The sequence below is a fragment of the Hirundo rustica genome, chromosome 17 (genome assembly GCF_015227805.2).
Source record: "Hirundo rustica isolate bHirRus1 chromosome 17, bHirRus1.pri.v3, whole genome shotgun sequence".
Lineage (NCBI taxonomy): Eukaryota > Metazoa > Chordata > Aves > Passeriformes > Hirundinidae > Hirundo > Hirundo rustica.
The window spans coordinates 5,255,564-5,268,457 of record NC_053466.1 but is presented as its reverse complement, the minus strand read 5'-3'; the positions used below and the strand labels follow the sequence as shown (position 1 = coordinate 5,268,457).

General features: G+C 47.8%; 1 protein-coding gene across 3 annotated transcripts in view; it reads left to right on the top strand.

The window, feature by feature from the left end:
- Positions 1–12,894, top strand: part of TTC28 (tetratricopeptide repeat domain 28) — a 113,939-nt gene that overhangs the window by 61,193 nt on the left and 39,852 nt on the right. For all 3 annotated transcript variants that reach the window (XM_040080467.1, XM_040080468.1, XM_040080470.1), the window contains 3 exons: positions 4,906–5,053; positions 6,676–6,948; positions 7,974–8,104. In XM_040080467.1, coding sequence (XP_039936401.1) covers positions 4,906–5,053; positions 6,676–6,948; positions 7,974–8,104 — 552 coding nt within the window. The remainder of the gene's footprint in view (positions 1–4,905; positions 5,054–6,675; positions 6,949–7,973; positions 8,105–12,894) is intronic.

Sequence of the window (12,894 nt, the reverse complement as noted above, 5' to 3'; positions counted from 1 at the left end):
CGTGGGCGCAGCTGGCGTGGGCGGCCGTGATGGGCAGCGGGTCTGGCTGCACGAGAGGTGTTCTGCGGACTGAGAGCGGGCATTAAGTGCATCAGAGATTATTCCCGCTATTTTTGGCATCTTCTTCTGATCCAGCAAACCAAGGGAGCATTATGGAAGAAGTGTTTTCTGTGTGTTTGCCTTTCCTGCCCCGACGGCCGGCTGTCCAAGGTCCGAAGCTGACAGCGGCACCGAGGTGGTTTGAGTTTCCTCCCGTGTGTACAATGGCAGCCTTTGTTCTAACACCGTGGTGCTTTGTTTCAAGTTTTCCATGTTTGTTTGAGAGGAATTTTCTGCTGCAAGTTCTTCTGATGCTGTTCCAGTTTTGTTCCTCTGCCTCCGTTATCCAATTAATGTTGGCCAGCACTGTGCCATGCCCATGAGCCTGTGGTGTGAGGTTTGGTGGCAGAGGGACCAGGTGAGCCCTGGCAGGGCAGTGTGGCAGGAGGGCACTGCAGCTGTGGCCTGTGATGGCAGCAGGGTCCCTGCAGACAGAGAGGGTGCAGGGGGAGTCACAGGAGCTCCTGAGCAGGGTGGGGAGATCCCAAATGTAGAATCTGTTACTGCAGTCATTGTGGGCTGGACCTTGATTTGGTTTTATTTAGCAAAATCTTGGGGAACTTAAGAGTCTCATTCATTACTTACATGCTGTCTTTGTACTGTATTTTTATCTTCATTGCATATTTTGTAGTAATTATATACCAGTTACTGTTGCCTAAACTAGTTCTTGCATATTGGTAGCAGAAGATTTAATAAAAATTTCAGCTCCCCTCTTGATATTGGCCATTCAGTTATGACATTTGCATTCTAATCCTGTTTCAGATTGTACAGGGAAATCTAGTATTCAGGGTCTAGACAGTTACCTTGGTGGGATCTCAAATGATGAGGATAAAAAAGCTAATAAGCATGTCTGTTTGTGTTGCCTGGACACTGCAGCCCTCAGTCCAGTGCAGCTTCTTGTAGGACAGACAGAAATTCCCATTTTCCAATAAATGGGCTGTAATAAACACAGGTTAAAAATACTGATGTGTACAAAAGCCACATGGGTCAATAAATCGGACAGAAAATATGGGACTTGTGCTTAGAATTGCAGAGAGGAGCTGTGCCTGCCTGGGCAGATGCTGACTGTGCTGTGGCCTGGCCACCAGCTGGCCCCACAGGCCAAGGGGCAGGACCATCTATGTGCTCTCCTCGTGCTCATATGAATTTTGTAAAATGAAGTTGAGGGTAAGGAAAAGCAGTAAAAGACTTTATTCCAGACGTGAAAACATGGAACGTTCTGAAAAGCATGGGGCAAAGAGGCGAGTCTGCAAAAAGGGGTGGCAAAACCTGAATGGGGTAGGAGGACTTATTCCCCTTGGGGTCCTGTGCTGGGTGTGATGCCACTTCACCTCACTGGGTTGTGTCCTGAGGCCAGCACTGTGAGCAGCCTCTGTTACAGCTGCGGTGTTTTGTGTAGCTCAGAAGTCTCAAGTGCCAAATATATTTTTCCGGTTAATTAATTAGAGTAACTTATTTTTGCTTCTAGAATATCAACAGTGCTTTCAAAGGTATTATGGATAAAAAGCTCTATCTATTCCTTGTCCTCCCTCCTCGCCTTGGCTGCCTCAAATTGGGTAACTGGGCAGAAGCGTTGTGCTGAAGGCTGAGCCTGCCTGCCTGTGTGAGCCTGCACTGGTGTCTGATTCTCAGAGATGTGTGGGAATGCTCACTTAACAGCCTCTACAACATAGTATTGGGGAGTTAATGAGATTGGTTGTTTTGAACTTTTTAATCCTCTTCCCTTCCCGAAAGGCTCCTGCTGACAAGAGCTGCATCCGTGCTCTCCCTGTCCTTCTGCAGGCAGTGCTGGGCAGAGCTCAGACTGGAGGGGTGGGTGCAGGTGCTGGGAACCCCTGACATGCTGCGGCCCTGGAGGTGGGAACAGCACAGCTGTGTCCATCCTGCTAACACAAGGACAGGAGAAAAGAGTTCCCATTGAGGGTGATGCATCTGGTGCCAAATTCCAGCTGAGAGTGAGGCTTTTCTTCTTGCACAGTGCCTTGTTCCTGGAAAGTGTGGTGCAGAGACTGCAAAGGTGAGAGATGGTTCCAGCTGTCTGTATTATACTGAGGATGTAGAGAGTCAGGTTAGAAGACACCTGCTGTTTATATCTTGTCTTTAGTGAAACATTCTCTCTCTCCTTGCTTTAATCTTCTTAAAAGGAATTGATCGGTTTTTTATTTGGGATCACTGGAAAATTAATGTCACTGTTACTGTAGAGTGAGCACTGTAGTATCTTCACATAATGTGATTTAAAATTTAAAGCTCTCTCAGCAGGGGAAGGCTCTGTCTATGTCGGGACCAGGAGCTGCTCCTTGGCTCATTTCTTCAGCTGCAGCTGCTGGCTCCCTGCCTTCCCTTTTCCTCTCCTCTTCCCAAGGGTGATTCTCACCATTTCCTCTTTGCAGACTTTTCCCCTTGATACAGTGTCTTCATTCCAATGCTAAACTAACTTGTGAGTGCCTCTTGGGGAGGAAATAGGTGATGTGAATGCTTTTTATTTGTTTAGTTAAAGGTCCGTGGGGAACACAATGTGCGGAGAGCATTCTTGTGTATGCTGGAAACTGGAAGAGGAAGGAAGGAAGTGGTTTTTGCAGGAGAAAAATAGGCCCAAATCGTACTTTCTGTTATGATTAATAGGTTTGTCTTTTGGGCTTTGAATGTTGTGTTTGTATTCAAATTAAGTGGTTTCCAGGGGCACTTCCAGGAATAGATGTGGGGAGCGGATAAAAGCCCTTTCCATAAAGGATGTTCAGAATGTGCGGAACTGAACTGCGTGTTCGTGGGTCTTGTTCCATCTTGTCTCCTCCTGTCACCTGCAGCCTGTGTGTCTCCTCCATGTGTGGGGTTCAGAGGGTGGGGATTCTCACTTCTCAGCATTCAGGGTGTGCCAGTGAAACACAAGGTGTGGAAGATGCCCACACCCCACGCGGAGCTCGGTGCTGGCAGCTGCGTGTCCGTGCCCACCTTCTGGAGAGCTGAATCAGGCAGGCACGGCTGTCCTGGAGCAAGCAGCCTTGTGAGCTGGAAAGGACCCAGTCAGAGTCGTGCTGTGTCCAACTCCCTCTGTCATCAGGCAGTAAAGAAAGTAATTAGATGGTAATTCTGCAAAAACAAGACTTAATAGTGTACAGCATGATTTAGGTGACACCTCGCACTCTGCTGGGAGGACTCGTGCTCGGTGGCTGCTGCATGTTGTTAGTTCTTTGTATTTTCTTTGATTTAAAGCTTCATGCTTGTAATCTAGTTAACACTGAATTGGGTTTCCAGTACAGTGGCTTGTTTGGTTCAATAAGAACACATTTGTACTAAAGGTTAATGAAAAGCATTTTGCTTTCATTGAATTCATTAAAGGGGGTTCTACAATCAAGACTTACTAATGGAAAAGAGATTAAATATTCATGTCGCTAAATTTCTCACATCATTTCTGATTTTCCTTAATCTCTGCCTTCCTGGATCGGAGTCCAAAAGTGTCTGAATGCTCTAACGAGTTCAAAAATTAATTAAAGATTTCTCCTGTTTATGTAAAAAGACTTCCCAGATGTATACCTAAAGTATCTTGAGTGAAGTCTGTGATGTTATTGACAAAGAGAGAGAGCTGAGGTCCTAGCCAAGAGAACCAATCTCAAGGAGCAGTTCTGGTTCTTAAAGCACTTTTAAAGAATACAAATAATGCTTTATCCTCTTTATTTGTGCTATTGAAATAGGTTTGAATAAACTCAAAGTGCAGCAATATTTGCATTAGAAAGATATTAGCTGAGCATGAAGATAAAAGCTGAGTAACAAGCATCAAAGGTGCTTAAAGATTCAGGACCTTTTTATAACACAGTGTTCAGATGTGTGTGCTACAAATACCTGAGTACTTTGTAAATACTGGATTGTGTTTTCTGTGGTCTTTTTCCCCAGTGTCTCTGGCAGCACTGGATACTCTTTGGGGCAGGACTTTGCCTGTGCTCACTGTGTGAGCAGAGCATGTGTCTGAAGTTCCTGCTTTGTGCATAGGTTCCTGGTATGCCAGTGTGTGGAGATGTGGGAGCTCTGTTTGGGAATGCTTTGCAGCTGCCTCTTGATGTTACTGATGTAGAAATGGAGATACAAGCTGCTTTGAAGGTGTTGCAGGTTCCCATAAATGGTTTTCTGGAAAATAAAGAAATGAAGAAAGATGGTTTAGAATTGTGAGTGCCTTGCTTTAGTCTGAGAAGCTTGTATAGATCAATGTATATTTGTGTGTGTGTGTTGTATATATAGTGCACTTAGCAGGTGGGGCAGTGTTTGGACAGTGTCTGCCTCAGTGGATGTGAATGGAGAAAGAAGGCTCAGCTTCTGGCTGCATCTTTGTGTTGTGTTTCATTGCAGCTTGAGCTTTCAGTACATTTTGGGCCCTGCTAGTGCTGGATGTTGATATTGGACTCGTTGACAAGAGCTGATGAGAGAGGAAGTCAGTTGCTTCTGTGCTGTGTGAGCTGAAATTGGAAAGGAGGGTCTTGAGAAAAAGCATCTGGTTAAAAGTAGTTAAGAAGTAGTATTTGGTCAAGCCCAAGGGGTAAGCTTTGCCTTACTAGTAGTGACCAACCTTGATCTCCAAAGCAGCTCAGAGGCCTTGCTGAAGCTCAGAAGGTGATCACCATGAGGGGTACACGCTGCTGGGATTCACAGACCGGACCGCAGCGTTGGGTGGCATTGATTGTAGCCAGCGCGACCAGAGGAGCCGCAGTGCGGTGGTGTGACCTGTTGTCCACCAGCATGAGGTCAGGGCAGCCGTGTTCTTTGTGCCTGTTTGTGATGGCTCCGTGATGGGCATTGCTGTTGCCTCTGTTCCTGCAGGCATACTTCCGTCAGGGCGTGGCCCTGCAGTACCTGGGACGCCATGCGGATGCGCTGGCCGCCTTTGCCTCGGGGCTGGCGCAGGATCCCAAGAGCCTCCAGCTTCTGGTGGGCATGGTGGAGGCCGCCATGAAGTCTCCCATGCGAGGTAAGCACACCGGGGTTCTCAGGGCTGTGACCTGCTGCTGAGGTAGCCAGAGGTGGGAGCTTCAGTCCCAGCATCTGAGGACAGGAGAACCCGGAGGGCTGGAGGGAAAGATTTCAAGATTTGGCTTCGCTGCTGAGTCAGGAGGATGCCAGGAATGGAGCCTGAAGTTACAGGAGGAACAAAAACTATCCTTCTGGTTGAGTGGGACAGTAAGATGGAGATAGCCAGCTTGAGGGGCGCTGGAGATGAATGGGACTGGGTTTGTACAGCAATTCCCATGCAGTCCTTGTTCATTTTTCCTTTCTCCAGTATCAGTGCAAGCAGAGGTGTGTGCTGCTGTGGCCCTGGCTGCGTTGTTACTGGAACAACTTCCCACAATGTTTTGATTGGGAGCAGCACATCTGAAATGCCCCAGGCCAGTGTTTGCCCAGAAGAGCACATCAGCAGCTTTTCTGTGGTACTACTGTGTCTCAAAATACAGCATTCCAGAAGGCAAAAAGGCTGCTCTGCTAATTCACTTCTGTTCAAGCAGTGTTTGAAATCACAGAGACCTTGAAGCCATATGAGCTGTGCAGTGTTTTGCCTCTCTTTCATCATGTCCCCGTTTCCAAGAATTTTTTTCCTCTAGAGGAACAGGCTTGTCTCCTCCTAGCTCTGTTTCTCTTGCAGGCTTTGTGCTGCAATGCCCTAATGCTGTTGGTCAGGAGGGAACATGGCAATTGTCATCCGCAGCAGATGGTGCTGCGGGCCACAGGGCTTAGGAGCCAAGGAGCACTGAAATGAAAAAATATCCTTGTTGGTGTTTCCTTTTTTACAGTGTTTTTCTCCATCCTCCAAAACAAATTCATCTGGAAGTTTCTGTCCTATACAACAGTTACCTGGTAAATGCAATTTGATTTGCTACCCACAGGTATTTAAGGCTGCTGCTTAGCCTGCAGGTTACATGGTATTCTGTGGGAGCATCCCCAAATTTGGCAGGATGATCTCTGGCTGACTGCCCTGCAGCTGTGTATGAGCTGTGCTCCCTGCTGCAGTTAGACAAATCGAAGCTGTTGGTCAGGTCCAGAGCTCTCATGCCACAGGATCACTGTCTTCTGTAGAAGGAGCAGCTTCTTTCTGCATTTTTGGTCCCCTCTCTCAGCACACATCATGTGTCTGGGTATCTGGACAGGCACAGACTTTGCAGACATTCATCTGAAGGTTTGTGCTGAAAGAGCAAAAACTGCAATGCTCTCAGACACTGCAGATGGCTCATTTCCAGTTTCCTACAAAATTCCACAGATATCTTCTGTATTCCTTCTGCCATTAGGCCAGACTTCAGAGCTCAGTATGAGACTGCTTTGTGCTGAGACTGCTCTAAGCTCTGTTCTTAAGCTGCCTTCCTGAAGTGCTTTCTGCAAGGCAAACAGCAGCTTGCCAGGTGATCTGTCTTGATATGCCAGATCTTAGTTGGTACCTTTGAGCCCCAAGCTCCCTTAATAAATCTTCATTGGATTTGGGCTTTCTGGCCCTTAAGTCATGTGTCATTTGTTTATGAAAAAATCAAGATGAGTTGTGATGGTGCTTCCTGATGCAAATAACTTGGTTTGCTGAGTACCTCTGTCTTCGTTTCTGCGCTTCAGAGTCCCTGGAGCCCACGTACCAACAACTGCAGAAGATGAAGCTGGACAAGAGCCCCTTTGTTGTGGTGTCTGTGATTGGCCAGGAGCTCCTGACTGCAGGCCACCACGGGGCCTCTGTGGTGGTGCTAGAGGCTGCCCTGAAGATTGGCACGTGCAGCCTGAAGCTGCGGGGATCAGTGTTCTCTGCACTGAGCAGCGCGTACTGGTCGCTGGGGAACACGGAGAAAAGCACTGGATACATGCAGCAGGACTTGGACGTAGCCAAGAGTTTAGGTAAGAATCCTCCTTTCACTCCTGGAGTGCTGGGTTGGGGCTGGTGAGACAAATCAAGAGCTAGGTTAATGATCAGCATCTCTCTCGAATGCTCAGGTTTCTGTGGGTTTTCACAAGCTGCTAAATCCAATCTGAAGCTTCTGAGATGTGCAGGCTGCAGGTTTGTGCATCCCTGTTTGCCTGCCTATGTGAAGGGGCAGATAATCAATGGATGTGCTGAGGTTTTACAGGGTCTTCTAATTACCTGTTGTCATGTATGTGAGAACTGCTCTTACTCCCTGTGTAGACTCAGGCTCAGAACCTTACATGAGTGTTAAATGAAGCCATCTGCTTTTCCAAGTATTTGATGGACAAAATAACTCACTTTTGGGGCAGTAGCCAGGGAAGGAACAAATCAGTAGTGACACAATGATGAACAAAGAGTGTTTAAAAATAAACTAATTCAAAAATCCCTCTGGAGTACGGTATATTCTGCACAACAGTGGGAGAGCATTCAGCTTCACAGGGTGCTGTAGGAGAGCAGAGAGGTGTGAGGCAAAGCCTTGACCGTGCAGAGCTGGAGAGACAATCCCCAAAAGCTCGAGCCAGGACTGTTCACTGAGAGCATAGGGACTGCTCTCTTGAAGATGGTTGTAGGTGTACTTTGTACATCTGAGCTGAGCTGTGCTGCAGAATCACCTTCTGGAGAAAGCTGGCATGCTTTGTGCTTGTTCTAGGCCTTGACCATTGACTGACGTTCACAATGTCAAGCAAGGAATAAACAGAGAGAAATGGGAAATTGCCAAGTGTTAGGCCTCAGAAGAAAGTAAAACAACTCTAAAAATAAGATTGATGGCTATAGTAGAAGTTTCTGAAAGCAAGCAAAGAGGGAAGTTTGGCTGTGTATTAAAGATAAAGATGAGTTTGTTCTAATGCTGGTTCTCACCAGAGCATCACTTGTACCCCATGTTTTAGTCTTCCCACTGGATGCTTCCAGCAGTGCCTGTATTATTAGCTAATCTTTGTTTTGTTTACATGTGACACAGGTGACCAGACAGGAGAATGCCGAGCTCATGGAAATCTGGGCTCTGCATTCTTCTCCAAAGGAAATTACCGGGAAGCCCTTACTAACCACAGACATCAGCTGGTGCTTGCCATGAAGCTCAAGGACAGAGAGGTAGGAAGCTTATTAATCAGTCAAAGCTGGTAGTCTGCACTGCATGGTTTTCCAGACAGATCTGAACATATCAAAAAGCCTTGTCTGTCTGCTCTGTTTTACCCCAAGAATTTGGAAACTGTGACTTCTCCTCCTGGGTGTCCACTTGCCTTTTGTTAAGGGAAGTCTTGGTACCAGTGGACACAATATGTGAGTGCAAGGGGCAGGATGCTTGGGTTGTCCATTTGCCTCTCCCATCTCTGGGCAAGTCCTTTTGCCTCCCTCTCCCTTTACCATCCATGTTCCTACAGCACAGAGGCTCTGGGCTCCAGGGGTGGGAGCTGCTGCTGGGTCAGTGTCAGTGCCACGCTGCTGCAGCTGAGCCCTTGCTGTCCTCAGCACATTTCCCAGTGTTACAGGTGCTGTTGACCTGGACTCTGTTAAGCTGCATCCTAAGTTGTGCCTTTTCCAGACCAGAAATGGGCAAGATCCCTGTCCCAGTGTTTGCATAAAAGACACTTAGTCTAAATGCTGGTGAAAACAAAAAGAACCCATGCAAACCTGAAAACAAACTGCAGGATCTGCTTTGCCTTGACCATTCAATTCCTGACCCTTCAATTATGCTGGGCTCCCTGCCAGCGCAGGGAAGTGGGCTGCATGGACTGAGGAGGCTGTCCCTAGGGATTTGTACTGAAAGTTCACTGTAAGGACAGAATCATATTTTAGTGCGCAGATATAAAAGCTATCCCCTGCTCCAGGGATTCCCCTCTACTGTGAGAGGGAAAATGGAGATTGGTGGTTGCATGGCAGTCACAGGGAAGAGCTAGAGGCAGCAGGGCAGGTGAGGATTCATGTAAGCACAAGTAGTTTTGGGGGAGATCTAAAAACTGAGGAAGATCAGTTTCCCACTGGTAAGTTATGGAAAAGATCTGCTAGAATTTGGTGAATACTTTACTGCTTTGCTAACTTAGTTAGTAAGTTAAATATCAAGTAAGCCTTGGAAAAATGCATCTTTCAGTAACTTGTGAAAAGACTGTGGCTGGGGGAGGGACTTCCTAGACATTTCCTTGATTATTTTACCAGCTGGAAAACCTCCTGAATCACTCCTGATTTCCTTGTTTCTGTTCATGAAGAGCAGAAAAGCTGTTACTTGTCATTGCTTGCACAGTTTTCTTGATCGGGGTCCCTGTTGCTGCTAACAGGGTAACCTGTGTGGCTGCTGCTCTACCATGGGGGTTCTTGCCCAGCACATCCCCCATTGTGGGGCCTGGAGGCAGCAGCAGGGGAATTGATGTGCTAGCATGAGCACAGCAGCTCCAGAACCCCAGGATGACCTGGGACGTGGGGCTGGAGCATTTTACCTGGTCTCCAGCCCACTGATACAAACAGATCTCACTGGGGGAGCGCAGGGAATGAGGGCTAATCGTAATAGTCCTTAGTTCATGACACATCTGGGCACATAATTAACAGTTATTGACAACAAATGACTACTTGGTTTAGCAAGAAAGCTGAGCTTCTTGGATTTCCTGTAGGATGTAACCACAGGAAATTAATTTGGCGCTTTCTGATGACATCATCTTGACCACAGAGCTTCCTCTGAACAAAAAGCTGTTTTTCTTGGCCTCCTTTGCAGACATTTTTATAATGCAAATGTTATAAAGTTGCAGTAGGGCTGATGTGAATTCCAGCAGAAGGGAATTTGGTGTGCGACTGTAATGAGGTAATTGTTTTACCCCTGACTGTACAGAGAATTGGCAGAAAAGGTAAAAAGTGCTCCTTTGTATGGGATACTGCCGTCTTAGGACGGGCTGTCGGGTTCTGAGGCTGCTGGAGCAAATGTTTGCTGGGTAGTGCCGCCCATAAATGGAGGAGGAGGCTGCAGAGGGTCGGTCTGGAGCATTCAGGTCTGTCCTCCCCCATGCAGGCCTGGAGAAGGGGAGCTGTCAGCTGAGCAGGGAAACATCTCAGCTGCTCACAGGGACTCGAGATTTTACATGTTTTTCTTCCTTGGCACAGAGAGTCTGTGCAGCTCCTGTTACAAACACAGGCTATGTGTCCAGGCAGACCATTTGCTGTTTCAGTCAGTGTGGGGAGAAGTTTGAGCTCTTTTGTTGTTCTTGTGTCCAGAGAGAGCATGGGGCAGAGTGTTGCTGAGATTTGGCATACCTGTAGTATCTCAAAGAGGGAATTTGGGCTGTTGAACATACGTGTGGGTTTGGTCTGTGCAGGTGAGGGGGAAGACTGGTTCTTAGTGAGACACTGTGAAGGGCACCATGAAACAGCTGTCTCAGGTAAGGAGTGGGTTGGATTTTTTGACCAGCTGCAGTGGCTGGTTAAGAAATTCAAATGAGCTAGTTCTGTGGATGTACATGTCCCTGCTTCAACCACGGCAGTGGTGACAGGGTGGGCATCATTCTTCCTGGCACAGCACCATGGCAGCAGTACAAAGTGTAACCATCCCATCCTAAATGAGGAGCCCATCTGAACTCACAGGGAACACATGGGCAGGGGGCCGCAGGACCCTGGCTCAGCACATGTGCACCTCAGGAGCTGATCTTTGGGCATCACTGTTGGCACTGGCTCTGTCTAAGCCCCATGCAATTTGTGCAGAGGTGGAAAATAAAACTTTCCTGGGCTGGTGAGGCCCCTAGGTAGAGGCTTGTCTTTTCCTTGCTCATTCAGAGCCAGCTGCAGGCTGTTGGAATTCACCCGCTCCTGTCCTGCAGTAAGGAACTGCTGCCTGTGCAGGGATAAGTGCCACTGAACAGGAATGAGAGGGTCCACTCTCGGCAGACCTGGCTTCAGTGGAGTGAAACACAGTCTTTACTTCCTTGCTGATTGATAACAAGTCTCAGCCCTGTCCTAGAGCAGCAGCAGCCTCATGTTCTTGTGACGTGTTCTGTGCTCTCTGGGACTGAAATGCAGCACGTACTGTCCAGCAGTTCACGTGCCGAGGAAATCCCATTCTGGTAGCTTGGGCTGCTGCTCTTTTTTCCAGTCTCTGCTAAGTGCTCATGAAAGCATTGGGAGTTGAACAAGGAGAGGTTCCCTAAAGCAGCAGCCAAGGTACTGGAATGTGCCAGAGGAGGAGTGGCAGATGCTGTTAGTAGGGAAGATTGCATCGCATTATTTTAGCTTGTTGTCTTTTTCCTGTCACAAAAGCTGGCTGTGATGAGCAGCAGGAGCTCGCAGCCTGTTTCTTCTCAGGACAGACTTCTCAGAGTGGTCTGCATTTATGCCAGCTCATAATGGAGGTGCTGAATGTTATGTCTGTATTCTATTTCTGAATTAATTGCTTTGGTTTTAACACCAGGTAACCTAATCGTCTGGAAACCATCAGGTCACTCATGTAGGTAGAGTGTGTTGATGCCACATCACAGGCGGTGATTTAGACAAGGATTATGCAACTGACAAGCTATGCCAGGATCAGAGGAAAGAATGGAATCAAAATGCAAATGTGAAAGCTTTTGATGCCTGTAACACTAGTCTCCTGTGTCCCTTTTCATTGCTAGCTGCTCCTCAGTTGTCCAGAACTGTCTTGTATTAGTAATTCTGTAAGACCAGAGTGCCAGTTTAGAGCTAGTGGTGTAAGATTTCTTGGATGGGTTGAGGTGGCCCTTTTTGATGACCGTTTTAAAGGCTCTGTGTTCCTTCCAGAGCATTTCATTTAGAGAAGTAATACTTGAGTTTTGGAGCTGTGAGTGGCTGACAAGCCGAAATGGACAGGAAAGGAAAAGCCATGGAGCCCTTTCTTGGGTCCAGTGTCCAAACCCTCACAGAGGCTTTGCTTGAATCCCACCATGCAGAGACCATGGACACCACAGGAACTCTGCAGTGTAATATCTCCCTTCTCTCCTGGGCGCTCAGACGCCTTCGATTACAGCCCCGCCGTTCAGAAATAGCAGGGCAGTATGGCAGGATCATAAACTAACCATCATGAAATGAGTGCTTGTGCTGCCAGCACGGAGCTCTTGGGAAGGATGCTGCTGCCAGGAAGCCACTGGGTGCTGGCAGCCCCTCTTATGTTGGCTGGCAGGCACACACTGAGCTGAACTGCGCCTTTCCCTGGGATGCAGCATCCCTCTTCACCGTGCAGGGGTGAGCAGAAGTTGCTGGGTGAGAAAGAGGATTGTCTACACCCCTGAATTCTCCCTGGGGCTGGGATGAAGGTGCAGCCGAGCACTTTGTGGTGCCCCTTTTCTCAGGAGTGTGGCTGAGGGCAGGGCAGAGAACCGAGGACAGACTGATGGACTGTGTCAGTACTGTCCTGCCCCTGGGTTGACTCATGGTGAATAACAGCTTGCAGCAATCATTCCTGGCCTGGTTTTGAAGGGATTTCCCCCCACCTCCCAGCTATTTTTAGAAGGAAAAGGTGCAGAACTGCTGGAGCTCAGTGCCCTCTTTTTCCTGACCCTTTGAATGAGCCTCTGGCTGCTGCCCTGGACATCTCCATGAGCATCTGTGCCTCTGGGGATTCTCTGCAGCAGGTGAGTGTGCTCAGTAGCTGATGCGCCAGGTTTTACTGTCTCAAGATGCTTTTTAAAACGATTGCAAATGTAAGGCAGAGTTCATGTTTGCAGCTTCAGCAGATGTTGTTCAGAAAGGCTGACTCTTTGCAGGAAATGGGGATGATGAAGATGATAATTAGAACTGAGTAGTTAAGTAGCACAGAAGAAAGATGTTTATTAAGCAGGCTTTGGTGGGTTCTCTGTGTCACCTTGCTCTGGTATATCTGTGAGGGTTCTTGTGTGGCAGGGGAAATACCAGAATGCAGAAATTCCCAGAGGGAAGAGAAACCATGGGCTTGCAGC